General features: G+C 42.3%; 1 protein-coding gene across 5 annotated transcripts in view; it reads left to right on the top strand.

The window, feature by feature from the left end:
• Positions 1 to 17,650, top strand: part of NEK6 (NIMA related kinase 6) — a 136,005-nt gene that overhangs the window by 83,141 nt on the left and 35,214 nt on the right. For 3 of the 5 annotated variants that reach the window (XM_054998132.1, XM_054998136.1, XM_054998133.1), the window contains exon 3: positions 16,751 to 16,894. In XM_054998132.1, coding sequence (XP_054854107.1) covers positions 16,751 to 16,894 — 144 coding nt within the window. The remainder of the gene's footprint in view (positions 1 to 16,750; positions 16,895 to 17,650) is intronic. The other 2 variants (XM_054998135.1, XM_054998137.1) reach the window with 1 other exon arrangement.

The raw sequence follows: 17,650 nt of genomic DNA, 5'->3' as shown, positions 1-17,650 counted from the left end.
AATTGGCAATGGCTGCGCGAACCGGACTACATATTGTCACCCAAAATTTGAGAGGGCTCAATAATCTTGTAAAAAGGAAACGAGTGCTATCAAAATTAGCAAAACTTAATGCTGATGTTGTTATGATTCAAGAAACTCATCTGCATGCGCTGTATGATGACGAACTCAAAGCCCCCTGGATTAAAATGCAGTTTCATGCGAAGGGCTCCTCGAAGGCACGAGGAGTGGCGATACTGTTATCCAAACAGACTCAATTTGTGCACAAGGCTAGTCTAAAAGATCCAAGGGGAAGATACATATTCATCAAAGGCTTGCTGAATGATCAGAAGATTACCTTAGCCTCGCTTTATGCGCCTAACGCAACCCAGATAGATTTCTTAACAGACACATTACAGAAATTACAGGACTTTCAGGAGGGACCAGTGATAATAGGTGGGGATCTAAACTATATAGTGAATCACAAATTGGATAAATCATCCTTTAACCACACTACTACTAAGCCCGAAAAGAAGCTTTACTCTGAGTCTTCTGACTCGAAGCTATTGTCACTCTTCAATCACTTCCACCTAACTGACGTCTGGCGGGAGAAAAATGGATTGCTTAGGGATTACACCTATTACTCCTCCCGACACGATGTATACACGAGAATCGATTACATTCTTATGTCAACAGACCATATTGATAAGGTGAGCCGCTCAGAGATAGGTAGCATAGAATACTCAGATCACGCCTGGGTGGACTGTAGGGTGCACCTAGCCTCTGAGTATCCTAAAGAAAAGTACTGGACCTTTAATAAAAACCTCTTACTTAGCGACAAAACCACTGAAACAATAGAACAATATATTAAACAATATCTAGAGGAGAACCAAACAGGACAAACTTCGGCACAAACGGTGTGGGATGCACTCAAAGCTGTGCTGCGAGGGAGATTGATAGCACTTTCAGCATCTCTTTATAAGGTTAAAACACAGCAGAAACTAGCCCTGATGGACAAAATTAGCACTCTAGAATGTCTACACAAAAAGAATGGTAGTAAACGAATTTATAAACAACTACTGCATGAGCGCAAATCACTAGAGGCACTAGAATCACAGCAAATCCAGAAAAATCTTTTATACTTAAAGCAAAAATACTGGTACCACTCTCCTAAATCTTTAAGATACCTATCATGGAAGGTAAAAGACAAACAGATTAACAGGCATATCAGGCTTATCAAAGACTCTAGTAATCGGGTACTCACTAGTCCTACTGAAATAGTAAAAGTGTTTAGAGATTTTTACGCCAAATTGTACGCGTCAACCAAGCCAGACAAAGAGAAAATTAAACTTTATCTCTCCAAACATAAGAACATTAAAAAATTAGCGGACGCCCACAAAGTGATAATGGACAGTCCTGTATCCACCGTTGAGCTTCTCGCAGCCATCAAAAGCTTGAAACGTAACAAGGCCTCGGGGCCTGATGGCTTCCCGGTAGAATTCTATCAGAAATTCGCGGCTACATTGCATCAGCCCCTGCTTTTAGCTTGTAATGACGTCTTTATGTCAGGCACCTTACCTGGGACGTGGTCAGAGGCAAACATCACCTTAATCCCCAAGGAGGGCAAAGATCCTTCAAACCCTGGCTCATATCGGCCGATATCGCTTCTAAACGTAGACTACAAAATCTTTACTTCAATTCTGGCAAAAAGGCTGAACTCCTTTATAGGGCAATATATTAGTAGAGATCAAATTGGCTTTATCCCCGATAGAGATATTTCAGAAAACATTTATAAAGCCTTAAATATCTTGACTCATAGTAAACATTACAATCAACAACTACTGTTCCTATCCCTAGATGTGGAAAAGGCATTTGACTCTCTTGAGATCACTTATTTAACAGAGCTTCTATCCCACATGAATTTTGGTTCTGACTTTCAACAGGTAATTCAAGCCATTTACGACTGTCCCCGGGCAAAAATCAAAACCAATGGTGTCTCCTCGCATTCGCTCACCCTTTACAGGGGCACCCGCCAAGGCTGTCCTCTATCCCCCATCCTCTTTGCTCTAGCGGTCGAGCCCCTAGCTGAAGCTATACGAGCCAATGAGCACATCCATGGCATAAAAATCAATAACATCACCCTTAAATTGTGCCTCTTTGCAGACGACATCTTACTATTTCTCTCTCATCCTTTGAACTCTCTAAAGCACCTCCACGCAGAACTAGATCAATTTGACCTAATCTCAGGGCTAAAGGTCAACAAGAACAAGTCGAGCTTACTCCCCATAAATTTGCCAGATCTGTTGAGCAGCAAGATCAGACAGCTCTTCCCGTACCATTGGGCCCAATCTCACCTACATTACTTAGGCATCAATATCCCCCAGAACCCAGATCACCTACTCCGATTGAATCACCAACTGATAATGAAAGACATTAAGAGCACAATATTCAAATGGAACAAACAGACGTTATCTTGGTTTGAGAGGTACAATTTGATTAAATCCTTCATCCTGCCAAAACTAATATTCCTTTTCCGAATGATCCCAATAGATATCCCCCATCACGTACTGGGACAATGGCAAGCAGCTCTTAATAGGTTTCTTTGGGATCATAAGCGTCCCAGAATAGCTTTCAAGATCTTGAGGACCAAACGCTGTAATGGGGGATTCAACTTCCCTGACATTGGTATGTACTACACAGCAGCTAGGCTGACGGATATAGCTCAAATCCTACATCACAACACACACTTTGACTGGATGGATGTGATGCATCCGCAACATCAAACCCACACGATTGGTGAGCTGTTCTGGACTCATGCCACCCACCGTCCCGCCTCGCCGAGCAGAGGCATCTTCCTCAAGGCGCTCTTAAAGGTATGGGACAGGCATAAATCTAAACTGATCCCTAAAATCTCCAGATTCTCGCTAGTGACTTCGCATGACGGGGTACCACCCCGAGATACTAGCACAGTCTCAAGATCCTGGGAGAGCCTTAGGAACAAAAGGTTGATAGATATAGCATCTAACTCTGGCATCTTAAACAGGGCAGAGCTAGCCTGCAAATTAGGTAGGGAAGTCCCGTGGTACCTCTACTTTCAGCTAACCTACTTCGTGCGAAGCCTGGAGATAAAGCAAGTCCTTTCCAAATCTAGGACGGAGTTTGAGATGATTCTTGAACCCAACTCACTTACCCGCAAAGGACTTCTGTCCAAAATCTACAACTTGCTGATAAACTCCCATACTAAGCAGAATGTGACATTGAAAGAGAAATGGCAACTAGATTGTGGGGTGGACATCGCACAATCTGATTGGGAGCGGGTTTGGTCCTCCAAATTATTGCGCACCCCGATCATCAATACCAAACTGCAAAATTACAAAATTCTCCACAGGTGGTATCTTACCCCGCTTCAGTTGGCAAGAATATATCCCAGACGGTCCCCTCTTTGCTGGAAAGGTTGCGGTGAACAGGGGACCTTTATACATGTCTGGTGGGGATGCCAGTCCATTCAAGGATTTTGGCGCATGGTTTTCAATGAAATCGCGATTATCACCTCCCACGTTATCCCACCTAGCCCTGAACTAGTCTTTCTGGATATCTGGACTGATTCCACTATACCAAGCCAACGGAGGGACTTAATACGTACACTCCTGAACGCTGCCAAGAATGCAATCGCAATCAAATGGAAGTCACCTGTCCCCCCCGGCCTACACATGTGGTATAGGATGGTATGGGACCATCTTATAATGGAAAAAATAACTGACAGAGTGCAACTTAGTACAAACCCACTGAAATCTTCTGACTTTGCTGCCAAGTGGTTCCCTTTCTTAGATCATCTAGCCAGAAATGAGCTGTTGGCATCGCAGCTGCCCTTTCAGGAAATCATACAACCAGAAGTGTGAGGTCAGGGGGCCATTGTGATACAAGAGTAGTCACGTCAGCTTGCTCATGAGATGTAGTTCAACTAATATCCTTTCCTGTACTTTCGCATTTTGTATAATGTATGTTAGATAGAATATATATACTGGATATAGCCTCTTATGTCCCAGTTGTACTATGGAAATAGTTTTGTACATTGTTATCTGATATGTTCTCCTACAGTTGATATTGTTATGACTTGTTGTTGATAATAAAAATCTTTTATAAAAAAAAAAAAAAAAAGAGAGAGAGTATTTTATAGGAGCTTGGGAGGGGGGGCATTAATACATCTTAAAGATTTATTAAGTCTTAAATGAAGTTTGAGTATGTCTAGGGAATGTTGGTGTTCATTGCAAGTTAGAACTCTGTGATTTTGATTATGAAGGGGTCAGTGGTACACACAGCTTCTAGGAAGGCCTAAGCAACCAGCTGACCAAAAGAGAGACAATACAGACACATAAACTCTGATTGATTGGGCTATGCAGAATGTCGTCATGTCCACATTTTATTAGTGTAGGTCGTAACAGGGAGAGACTGGCTTTAGTTTGGCTGTCAAAATTGTTATTCCTAATGATATTTTTAATTTCTGCATTTTATTATTTCTACTGTCTGTGCAAAAAACATTTTTGGTTGTTGTTGTCTTAAGTGATATTTACACAGTGGCCTAATTTTAAAAAATGTTTCCGAAGGCTTTTAGCAGTTCTCCTTTCTTTAGTTTGCCTGTTAACTTGGAGTACTACAGGTTCTTTTGTGCAGAATTGGCCTCCTATATTGGTATGTTTTTGTACCTGTTTGATAGTTCTCTGTTTTAGAACTACTACTCTGTTCTTAAGAAGGTGCTGGGGCATGTTGCTTGCTCTATTTATGCTTCTGAATTGGTTGAGGATTGTGTGCTGTTGTGTATTGATAGATAACGGTTTCCAGTTTGGTCAGAGAGAGAGAGAGAGAGAGAGAGAGAGAGTGGTCGCATCAAATTAAAAAACAACATAAAAACAACAGCACGTTTTCATGCAAGGAGATTTGTCATATTTCCAGCAATATGCATTACAATAGTCAGCATGGTAACATTATGCTATGCCATTGTGCAGGTTGGAGTCATGTTACAGGGCTGACAAAACAGGTCAGGTGTGTCTTGCAGATAGATGCCTGTATTTGGCATTAAACTGTAAACTACTCTGACAGGCATGCTTCTTGCTTTCATCCTCCAAACTGGTATTTATACCTGACCTGCTTTGTCAAACAGTAATATATCTCACCTGTCTTGTCAGACTTGTAATGTGATATAAGACAGCATTAGATTATGTATTAACATGTAATTTCAAGATAGTATTATTTAATTTGTGCAAAAACATAAAATTCAATAGAGCCTTGAAATACCTGTGATATTGAATTAAGGTTATTGTTTTGTAGTGGTTAGGCCAAGAAGCTCAGTGGGTGACCTTGGGCTAGTTACTACTCAGCCTAATCTTATCCTATAAGGGTATGTTGTAAAGAATAATTATTTATATTTATTTAAAATATTTCTGTGCCACATTTCCACCCAATTCAGGGATCCCAAACATTAAAACGTTTGACACATTTAAAAGCATTTAAAATACAAATATACATATAAAACACAAAACAAATATAAACACATAAATACACAAAAAATGGAGCAGGGCTAATAACCGTGAGGGAACACCGAACAAAACAAAGTCTTCAACTGCTGGTGGAAGACAACGATAGAGGGAGACAGACAAATCTTCCTGGGAAGGGGGTTCCATAGTTTTGGCATCACAAATGAGAAGACTCTTTCTTGGGTTGCCACCTTTCTAGCCTCAGATGCTGGGGGCACCCACCCAAAACAGGGCCTCCAAAAATGACCAGAGTAGTCAGGTAGGATCATATGAGAGTAGGGTGTCCTTCCAGCATGCTGGCTTCAAGGCATATAGGTCTTTAAAGGTAAATATTACCACCTTGAATTGAGCCTGGAAGCAAAATGGGAGCCAGTGTTGATGGTCCACTCCAGTCAGTATTCTGCCCACAGCATTCAGTAACAATTGTAGCTCCTAGACAATTTTCAAGGGCAGCCCTAAGTAGAGTACATTGCAATAATCTAATCTAGATGTTACTACAGCATGCACTACAGTTGAAGGATCTTTTCTGATGAGGAAAGGCTACAGCTGACTCACCAGTCAAAGCAGGTATAAGAGCCTTGCTGCCCCTTGTTTATCTCACAGGAGGCCCAGGTCCAGCAGGATACCCAGGCTATGAACATGCTCCTTTATGGGAAGTGGAACCCTATCTAGAACAGAAGATATCACTATTCTCTGGTCAGATTTTCTCCTCACAGTAGCACATCCATTTTGTCAGGATTAAGTTTCAGCTTGTTAGCTCTCATCCACTCCACAACTTTGTCCAGGCACTTGTTCCAGGCACTTGTTCATGGTTTACATGCACACACACAGGGATCTGCTGGAAGGACAAGGTAGAGCTGAGTGTCATTTGCCTATTAGTGGCAACTCAGTCCAAATCTGTGGATGACTTCTCACAGCAGCTTCATGCATGATGGAACTTTTTGGGCTTTCAGAGTCTAAGAGGCTGAGCAAAAGCCCCCCAATCCCACATTCTGAAACCTACCTTTGAGATACAACTGAATCACCACAAAATGGTGCTTCCCAGTCCCAACCCCAAAAGGTTGTCCAGAAGGCTACCATAATAGATGGTATCAAAAGGTGCTGAGATGTCCAGAATAATTAACAGGGTGGCACCCCTCCTGTGAATCTCCAACTAAGCTAACCAAGGCCATTTCAGTTCCATAACCAAGTCTGAAACCAGACTGGAATGGATCGAAACAATCTTTGTTCAGAAATCCTTGAAGTTGCCCAGCCATCACTTGTTTGGTCTCTTTGCTCTAGCGTAGTTCATTTGGAACTGGATGGTAGTTATTCCGCTTTCCTGGGTTTCTTTAAGAGTGGACACAGCTGTATGTTTCAAAACAGGGGTAACCACCCCATCTCTCAGGGAAACATTTAGTGTCTCCTGGACCCAGTGTGCCAGACCCACCCCCAGCATATTTAAGCAGCCAGGATGGTAGAGTCCAAGTTGAAATGGATGCAAGAGATTTTATCTGTTGAGCAAAATAATTGCAGTGGACTGCAGCATAGTCCACCTCCTCCTGTAGGCCAGAACCAAATAGTTCCATGATCACCTGGAAGAGTTCTTCAGGTCTACACTGTGCAGATGTAGTGGTGGCAGAGAAATATTATTTCTTTGCTGCCATCACCTTCATGGAGTAGGTTTGAAAATGAGCTCTAGCCTGTGCCTTGTCAGTTTCATCACAAGTCTTTCCTCACTGCCACTCTAGCAGTTTCCCTTTTTATAATCTGCAGCTCCTTGGTAAATGAAAGAATACAGCTGGACCACGGTGTAAATACAGAGAAAACCATTAACACTGTACTGTAAACTGGCAATTAACAATGTAAAGTTTACTCTTACAATACTTAACAGATTAAAATAAGGCGTGTACAGGCAGGTGTACAATCAAATGAAAGTCATTCTCAATATACAGGAAACTTTCTTCCCACTGTTTCAGTCTTTCATCTTCTGTAATGCTGTTAATGAACACACGACCTACGCACTTCCGGTTATAGCATGCATTTCAATGCCTTCCTGAGAGTCGCATTTCACAATAGCTGTGTAAAAAATAACATGAACTAGAGTAATAATCTTTACATATATATATAGAGAGAGACAACTTATTTTGCAATAATAAACTCACCCTACACGCAAAAACATACAACTTGTGAGCTTGCTCCTACTTTAGAGGGTTCCACGTCTCACTTCCCTTCAATGCAGCTCCAGAAATCTGCATGTCTTTGCCTCTATTGTCATGGTTAAATCCGCATTCTAATCAATTCCACTTGTTGCTTAAAGCAACAGATATCATTAAATGAAGGGAGTATAATCAACCTCATTACCATGTGAACAGCAAATTTTCCCTCTGAGGTGGAGGATTCTCACCAGCCAATCAGGGAGGCAGGAACTAATTTTTTTCCTCTTCCTGTGGGAAGAGGCTTGTGGGACACACTCTCTTCAGTTCAGTTCCTGCCTCCACAGAGAGCAGTCAAGTAGCAAACTAGCTCTTCTTATTAAGACTTCAGTTTCACTTTCACTTTTCCATTCCTACTCCCTTGCCCTTCTCTTCCTCTAATCTTATCTTTCTTTTGTCTTTCAAACTCTGTTGACTTAAATTTTCATAGTTCCTCCCTATCTTCTTGCTGTCCTCTCCTGTTTCTTACTATCCCTGGTTGACTGAGACGATCATGGCAGGCATTTGGGGCAGCCGCCTATAAGATGGATGCCAGAGATTCTGAGAACAGCTTCCTAGACGACAGAGAGAAATGCTCCCCAGTATTTGCATTGAATGTGATGGGGATTGATGAATCCGGCGTCGGCATGCCTCCTGGTTTGTATGTGCTCCCAGTAATGAGTCAGCACCGACATGCTTCCGCAGCTTGTGTGGTCTCCTGGCTACAAGTTGGCCTCAGAGCCACAGAAGAGCTTCGAACGGCCCATCCCACTGAGTGGGAGCCAGATGTAACTACACGCTCCTGCTCTGCAGCTGGAGTAGGCATGTTACCGCAGCCCAGGCTTTTGATGGGAAAAGACACCAGGAATTTCCACAGCTCTGGCACAACAGTGAATGCACCCATGCCAACCTCCTGGTTGGAGATTCCACAGCAGGCTTTTTCCCTTCGGATCTAGCTCTGCCTTTACAACAGGACTCTCCCTGTCAAATGGGTAACGTATGAAAGGCACAAACCTACCTGTGTCTTTGAACTTTTTAACTTTCTAAGACTAACTATGAGGGAGGAAATATATAATCTCTGGTGGGCCTCTGTTAATAGTGGGGTGGCATCTACCTCCTCCTTTCCTTCCTCCATGGGAGAGGCTTTGGCTCAGTAGAAGAGCTTCTGCTTTGCATACAGAAGGATCCAGGTTCATTCCCTGTTAACTCCAGTTAAAAAGATCAGGTAGGTGATGAGAAAAACCTCTTCCTGAGACCCTGGAGACCTGCTGCCAGTCTGAGTAGACAACACTGACCTTGATGGTCCAATGGTGTGAGTCAGAATAAGGCAGCATGTAATGTTTAACAGGCAGGGATCCCCACTGAGCAGGGAGATCGCCCTCGGAGAGCATATATAATGAAAGGAGAAGGAAGAATTCCTTCAGATGTGGAGGAGGAAGAAATATCCATGCCAGAACAGTCAGCCCAGCTGTCTGAATTTGAGGCCTGCCAGTATTTACTACCTAAGACATTCTCAGCCTTAGGGCTGCAGGAATTATCCTCGGGGGAGGAGGACCCTTAGTCAGGGAATACCAAATCCAGACCCAGGGAAACAAGAGTCTCTTCCTAGGGAAGGCGCCTCAGAAAAGGTCCTCCCATTTCCAGAATATTTTGGGAGGCAGCTCAAGGCTGAGTGGTCTAAACTATCAGCCAATAAGCAATCCCCGAACGTGGTCAAAAAACTGTACTCACGACCTTCCTTTGCTAATGAGATGTTGCAGGTACCTGCGATCGATGCTCCAGTGGCTACACTTCAATCATCTGGGCTGCTGTCAGAGGACGGGCAAGGATCAGTCAGAGACATTAGACAAGAAGAGAGAGGCCACGCTGAAGAGACCTTACGAGGCCATGGCTATTAAGGCTACAGCCATTACCTCTATTGCCTCCAGAGCATTAGGAGTATGGATCAGAAAACTGATATAACTTCTCCTATACCACAATAGATGACCCCTTTGAAGGGGCAAGCAGAATTTTGAAGGCCAGTACCTTCAAGGCAGACACCATCCTGGATGCACTTACCTTTTCTTCCAGGGCTATTGTCTCGGCAGCCGTAGTAAGTAGGCACCCTTGACTAAGAGCATGGCCAGCAGATATACACTCTAAAAATTTCATCGTGGCTTACCACTTTCAGAGAGACAAGCTATTTGGGGATGCCCTGGGAAATATCAGAGTTGAGACCTGGGAGAAAGGAAAGTGTTGCCAAAACACTCAAGCAATCTGAGAGGCAATCCCTTGGCACTCAGCCATTTTATTCACAACACACTCTACTAAGGTCCAAATAGGATTCCAAGCGACCATCCTGGGGTTAATCTAGACAGTCCTTTAATAGGGGGCATCCTTTCAAGGTCCCATTTGTAGTATAGTGGTTAAGTAACTAAACTGTGATGCAGTACTCTGCTGGTTCAAATCTCACTACTGCCATGAACTTACCACATGGCCCTGGGTAAACCATTCCTCTCAGTTACAGTTCCCCAGCTGTATTGTGGGGATAATGCTTTCTTTGTCCCAAGATCAAACAGTTCTCCACACATGGAAAGATACCCAACTTTGATACCAAGATCTATAAGAGGACTCGCAAGCTGTCCCTGTGAGAGGCCAATTACTCTACCATCAAGCCTGGGTCAACATGCAGGCGGGCATCTGGATCTTAGATACAGTCTCACAAGGCTCTTCCATACAATTTGAAAGCTACCCACCAGAGTGTTTTGTCATCTCCTATGCAAAATCTTAACCTAAAATGTCATCCGACACCTTCTGGGCATTCAAGCAGTGGAGCTTGTTTCCCACAATGAAAGAGGATGGAGGGGTCCACTCAGTCTTCTTCACAGTCCCTCAAAAGAATGGGGACTGAAGGGTGTTATTAGACCTAACGTTTTTTAACAAGTTTATCAGATTGCGTCACTTCTGAATGGAGTCTCTGTGCTCAGTTGCAGAGGCCATTCAACCAGAAGAATACATGACATCTACAGATCTCACGGAAGCACACCTCCATGTACTGATTCTGACAGCCCATCAACAATACCTAAGATTTTGTGCGTGGGGGAAAAAGTCAGTTGGCAGTTCTGAGCCATCCCTTTCGGCTTGTCCACTGCGCCAAGAGTGTTCACAATGCTCCTGATCAACCCCATCGTATGTCTCAGAGAGAGAGGTATTCATGTTCACTTGTACCCAGATGGTCTCCTGATCAGATCAAGCTCAAAAGAAAAATCTCACCATGACACTCAGTTCACAATTCAGTTCCTACAAAGCTGGAACACCTGAGCATGATCATAATCACCAAAAGAGTGTTGTCTATTCCTCACCAATGAAAAGATCAAGACCAAACAGCTGGCCAAGACACTCATCAGAGTGCAAAATCACTTCTCACTACACTATCCTATCTGATGGGTTTGCTAGTGGCCAACAACAATGCAATACCTTGGAGTCGTCTACATGCAAGACCACTTCAAACCTTTCTCAGATCTTACTAACAACAGATCATGGAGAAGACAGATCTTCCCATTCAGGTACCACTTTAGATCAAAACCAGTCTGAGCTAAGGTCACCAATCCAATGTAAAGCAAAGATTCATGATCCCTCAAGAGCAAGAAATATTTACAGATGCAAGCATCACAGGTTAGGCACTTGGAAATGCAAGCGATTTGTCTGGCCCTGTTCCAGTTCAGAGATCAGATAGTGAACTCACACATCTTGATCTATATGGACAAAGTTGCAGACAAGACATATATAAATAAGCAGGGGGGATCCAAGACCATAAGGTGGCACAAGGAGGCAACAAGGATACTTAGCTGGGAGGAAGGTCACCTAGCTTCAATCAGAACTGAACACATCAAAGGCATATCCAATGTCCAGGCAGACTGGCTGAGCAGGTAGACCATTCAACAAGGGGAATAGTCCTTTAAGAAAGATCTCATCCAGTGGATAACATCACACTTCACAACACCTCTCATGGACCTGTTTGCGTCCCAACACAACCATCAACTGCCAGGGTACATGGCAAGGTTTGTTCCACCCACAAGTAGATGCCCTGGCATCACAGTGGCCGTTAGGTCTCCTCTATGCATTTCCACCCTTACTAATAATACCCAAACTCTTGAGAAAGATCAAGGAACGGGCAGTGAAGTGCTAGTGATTGCCTCTGTATGGCCCCACAGATTGTGCTTTTCCACACTCAAACAGATGGTGATATCTCCACCTCTCATCCTACCAGCCTGTCTGGTCATGTTACAGCAGGGACCAATTTGGCACTCTCATTTAGACTCACTCTGCTTAACTGTGTCTAAATGGAAAGGAAAACCTTCCTAAAACGGGGATATTCCTGAGTGGTGACCAACACTCACCTAGCACCCTGAAAACAGTTCACGGTCAGAATTTACAATTCCTCTTTGAAAGCCCTCACTCAATGGGACATTTTACACAGCCCTGACCAAACATCCATTTGAACTGGTCAAGGACGATCCCCTGAGAAGGCTGAGAATGGACCCTTCACGATAAGTGTCCAAAGGTCCGATCCCCCAATGCCATATGAAAACCAGTTAGATCCATCAGACTGTGAGGGCAGCATCTTAATCTATCCCCCATCCCGGTTGATTTTGGTATCCTTGCAGATGGTGGTCTGTTCATGACAAGGGGACCTTCTTCAATCTCCCAATCTTCAGATCATTAACTTCCTGCCCAGAGCAAGAGAGAAACAAGATCAAGAGCGTGACCTGCACAGTGTAGGAACTGTTATTACCTGAGACAGGCTGTGGAAGCTTGCCTGGGCCCTCACAATTCACTGGGATGTCAGAAGTTTCCAGGCTGCCCCAGGTTCCCTATTAGCAAACTGCTTACTTTCCTCTTCTTCCTGGTTAACCCTTCAGTCACCACCAGCACCCATCAATTGATACAGTATAACTGGATGGGGGAATGAGACTTACTCCTTCTGTGCCTCTGAAGCATTGTGGTGGCTCTGCTTCCATACTGGAGCTCAGGTGAGCTCCAGCAAGGAATAAGCAAGATTCCTCTTCACACCCATGTGGATGAATGAGTCAACTGGCCTTATCCCCTTCCTTCACCTTTGGTAATGTGCTTGAGGATAGGATGTGATACTGGTAGTGTACAAGACTTCTAGTGTTCAAGTTATAAAGGATTAATAAAACAGTCATGCACATCCTCTGGATTACTTATAGGTAGCAGGACTGTGCAAAAGATGGAAAATAAAATGGGCAAACCACAATCTGTCTCACTCTAATTAGTTTTGTCTATAACCAGTGTAATTAAAGGAACAGGCATGTAATTCTTAGAGGTACAAGCCCTCAGAGGAGTTCAATTACCTTGAGTTCATGGCTTGGGCTTCTTACTATTGTATGGCTACACATGGTTAAAATGGAATCCATGGGAATTCTTTGTGCGAGCTAAACTGAATCCAGAGATGAATGCAGCACTAGAGAGCCCAAGAAGAGAGAGAGAGAGAGTTTCCAAGCTCCTTGAAGGTAGGTAGGGCAGGTTAAAGATAATAATAAATATTGAATATCTCAGATTTCCTGATCTGAGGGATTGTAGTGATTTTATATTATACTCTGTACATTTTTGTGCGTTCCAGAATCATTACTAAAAGCAAAATTTCAGTTAAGTTTTGAACATTGCATTACTCATAAAAGAGGATGTAAAACTCATCAGATAGAGAACTGACTTTGCTGCTGCAAACTCATTGTTTACCATATATCTAATTTATATTGTGCATGTGAAAGCTTTCCTAAATACCATTGCAGGTGTCTTTTAAAGGTGAAATCCGTTTGCAGTAAACATCACTCAGATGTGAACTTTAAAAGCATGGAAACAAATTATAAAATTAATGAAGCATTGCAGGTAGTGGGGGGGAAACCTTGCACACAAGAATAATTAAAATTCAGATTGCTGTTGCTAAATTGTAAAGTAAAGGATTGTAAAATATTAATTGGGCAAATGTTTGCTGTTTAAAAACAAAAATGAAACATTCCTAACAAAGGTTATGTTTTTGATATTTGACTTGGATTTTTTAAAAAATACCTATAATTGGCCAACTCGTCATAATTGCTTTCTGCTAAGTGACGAATGCACTGTAGCATAATAGTTTACTCCTGTGATTGGCCCATTGCTCCATCCTGCCCCATAACTCCTGGCCTCACACTGAAGAGTCTAGGTCTCACCTGATGCATTGAAGTAGCAGCCTATCATAGTGCTATCCAGGCTGGGGATACATTAAATTGTTCATGCTGGGAAGAAAATTAAATTTCTTGCTCACATAATCACATGTCTCTATTGCACATCTTGTGGCATTCTCAGGCAAAGATCCTGGTGTCTGATGGTAACCCCCCCCCCCCAATGATGCTGGCATCTTGATTTTAAAATATGTGGCTTATTTTGTATGAAGTTTATATTTATATATAAATATACTGTATATAATATAAATGGACTATTCTAAGAAAGGAGGATTTTGGCATGTTTTGGTTTGACCTGGGTATATGCTTTTGTTCATGTTAAAGCTTATCATCCTCTCTCTAGCTCCATTGTTGTAATGAGGTCTGATAGGCTGTGGTAGAAAATGCAAATCTAGGTCATTGCATATGTAAATGTGCAGCTGTAGTGTTGGCAGATGCCAGAGTATATCAACTGAGGTGTCCAATTGTCACCCAGCATTAATGGGTTGGTAGTGGTAAGCCAACCTCTATGACTAAACCATATTGCAAGGAGTTAAAGCCAAACATGCTGTTCTGTTAGCATGTGTCTGACAAAGAGAACTGTGGTTCTCAAAAGCTTATGCTACAATAAAATTGGTTAGTCTTAAAGGTGCTACGGGACTCTTTGTTGTTTTGTTAGCATGATGTGAAGAAACTATTAAAAGACTTTTTTTGATTTAAAATATTGATTTACATATGAATACTGACATAATTTGTACATTTCAAACTTTTGTAATACTTTGTCATTTTGTTTATAGTATGCTTGGCAGTATATTGCAGCATGTGATACTGGGATGTTTGATGATAGAATATTATAGTTTATGTAAAAGTGAAACAACATTTGTACAAGTTGTTGCTTCTTGTGTTTTTTGAGAGGCTCTGGGATATTTGGGATATTAAATATGTTGGATTATGTCCCAAGAATGCCGGAAATGCTTCCCCCAGTTACCTATGTAAGCTTTAAGCCTCCATGCTGTTACTGTCTGCTCTGTGGCAGGAAGTGCTGTCCAGAATCTGCTTCAGAGGATCTTTCCATTTGGGCTGTCGCAGCTTCATACCAGTAGTGGAATCATGAGCATTCTTTCTAATGCCCATAAGGCACATAGGGCAAAGGATTTCCAGATTGGCTTGGTAGATAAGTTACATAATATTTTAAGTGAAAGGAAATATAATTGCATATGGAAGAAATGCCTCAAATATTTCTTTGCTATATTGTGGAAACAGCAAACTATTTTACCAGCTGCATTAGGAAACTCCATATTTTAACACCAGGCAAAAGTCTGCAATATTACTGATGATAGCTGCTCCCTCCTCTCACTTAAATCCTGTTGAAATTTTTAGTTCTGATGGATTTAAGGACTACAGGCTGGATTTTTTTGAAAAGTCACTATATTGAGCATTCGGGAGCAAAGGACGGCATTTTTAAAGGACAGTTTAATAAAGACATTTCAATAAAGCATAAATTCAAAAAGATGCACTTCAGTAACAACTCAGAGAAATTAACCTGCAGCCTAGTGAGATTGAATGCAGAACTGCTTTACCATTCTCCCTCAGAGAAGGAGGATATCCCATGACTGATGTATGACATCTGCTATTGGGTCAGGAGGCAGGAACAAAACAGTTTCCTGTGTCACCAGTGGGGGTCACTTTTCTTTGGCAGGCCTTTTCTTACCTTGGCAAGGATGCATACCTCAGGTTATGCCAGCACTGGTACCCTGCATGCCTAGACAGCTGGTGGGAGAACAGCAATTCAGTCCCAGGGTGGGACCTTAAACGACATCACACTGAAGAAGCTTCAGAAGAATCTTTTGACTCCTTAGTGCAGGAACTTTAGGAAATTTTGCTGAGGCCCAGCCTATGTGCCAAAATGACTTGCGTTAGAGACGTGGTTGAGTCCCGGGGTGGGACTTTAAACCCACACGTGCTTGCCTCTGGCTTCAAGGTTTTCCTAGTGTGTGCCAGTAGCTGATTTTCATGCCAAGCCACCAACACAGTCAGAGTATCCTAAGAGGACCAACAATCAGCTCAGACTTGTTCAGGGTAGTTACCATTGCCAGAGAACAGCGGTGTAGGCTGCCCCTCCAATGTGACCCTCCCACACCTTCTTGTAGGACAGGAAGGCATTCCTGTCGACTCTCCTGCAGGAGAAGGAATGGCTGCAGCATTTCTTGGTCTTAAGAATTGGTCTCTAGGAGCCATGGAACTGGAGCTACGGCTTCTGCTGGTGTGTTATGCCGAAGTCTGTGGCTAAGAAACTAGGCAGTGGGAACCTTCTCCACGAACATTTTCTATTTATCCCCCTTTATGGGAAATAGGCTCTTTTTGGATAATCTAAATGATATCTTTACGTATTCCTCCTCCAATAGGGAGAAACGATGCACAAAATCTTTTCCATTTCAGCCTGTGATTCACATAAATGTTTCTCAGGTTCAGAATATTTCTGATCCAATCCTATGCATGTGGCTAAATCACACAATCTCAACCTACTGGATGTTTCTCTGGAGAGGTGGCAACTGTTATCCATGAAACTGATGCCATAGGGTGGCTTATGGTTGCGTTGAACACGATTAACTGCACAGGCCCCTGGAGGGTAATAGCAGGAGCTATTTCTGGAATACTTTGGTTGGGAGGGATCCGAGTCTCTTCAATTTTTGAACACCAGCGCTCAGATTGACCTCTGATTTAATATAATATTTCTCTTCTAATGTTCCCTATGGAAGTAGAGGGAAGCATGTTTGTGTCTGTGCCTGTCTGTGTATGTGGGGCCATGATGTGGGCCCCTCTGTGTTTAAACCAGTTTGTTCACTCTCGGTTTTCTTTACCCATCAAGCAGAGGCACCTGACATCATATCCATATCGTTGCACATTAGCAGACTTTCAAATAGAGAAAAAGATTGGACGTGGGCAATTCAGTGAAGTCTACAAAGCAACTTGCCTTCTGGACAGAAAACCAGTGGCATTGAAGAAAGTGCAGGTGAGCATCTTAATGACCAAAACACCAATTTCAGTTGAATAACTGATGGCTTTTCCTACTGCTTTTGGGCTCAAGCGTGCTGGCCAGCCTATTACTTTCTGTTTGACACTTTTTTAGCCTGTGGATGTTAAAGAGATCCCCCAAGATCTTTTTGTTTGTGGAATTTGCCATGCATTTCATTTGTGTTTCTTGTGCGTAGTAGCACATTCTTTAGTATTTCGTATTCCATGGGTAGACTAAATTTTATATTTTAGTATATCCACCCACATACTTTAAATAAAAGTATTATTGAATATGCAACATCACCTTTGCTGGTAGCATTTTTTCCCTAAGCCTTAAACAGATCTTTCAAATTTCCATTAACAGTGAGTTGCCCTCTGATTTTGAGAGTGAATATTAACGTTCTTTGCTTCTAATTAGTGCAGGGGGATATGCAAAAGAAGGCAATTTATTTTGTCAATAGAAAGGAGAAACATAATTGTGCAACACAAGAAGTGTTAGATCATTATTAGTAATTGTTTCCTTAGCACTTTTCAGCACGTTCTTATGATTCTCATTTATTTGAATGCTGTAATTTACTTTGGGTTTTTTGGGAGGTCAGCAAACTGATGAAGAAGTAACAAGCTACGTTTCACACAAACCCCAATTTTAGCTGCATTTTCTAAATGTTGTTGATAAATTTTCTCTTTTGTTTACACATATTTTTAGATTTTAAACTGCAAGAAGTCTGACTGCAGTTAGGGTATTGTTACGTGG

The sequence above is a fragment of the Eublepharis macularius genome, chromosome 14 (genome assembly GCF_028583425.1).
Source record: "Eublepharis macularius isolate TG4126 chromosome 14, MPM_Emac_v1.0, whole genome shotgun sequence".
Taxonomy (NCBI): Eukaryota; Metazoa; Chordata; class Lepidosauria; order Squamata; family Eublepharidae; genus Eublepharis; species Eublepharis macularius.
This window is presented reverse-complemented; position numbering and strand designations above follow the sequence as displayed.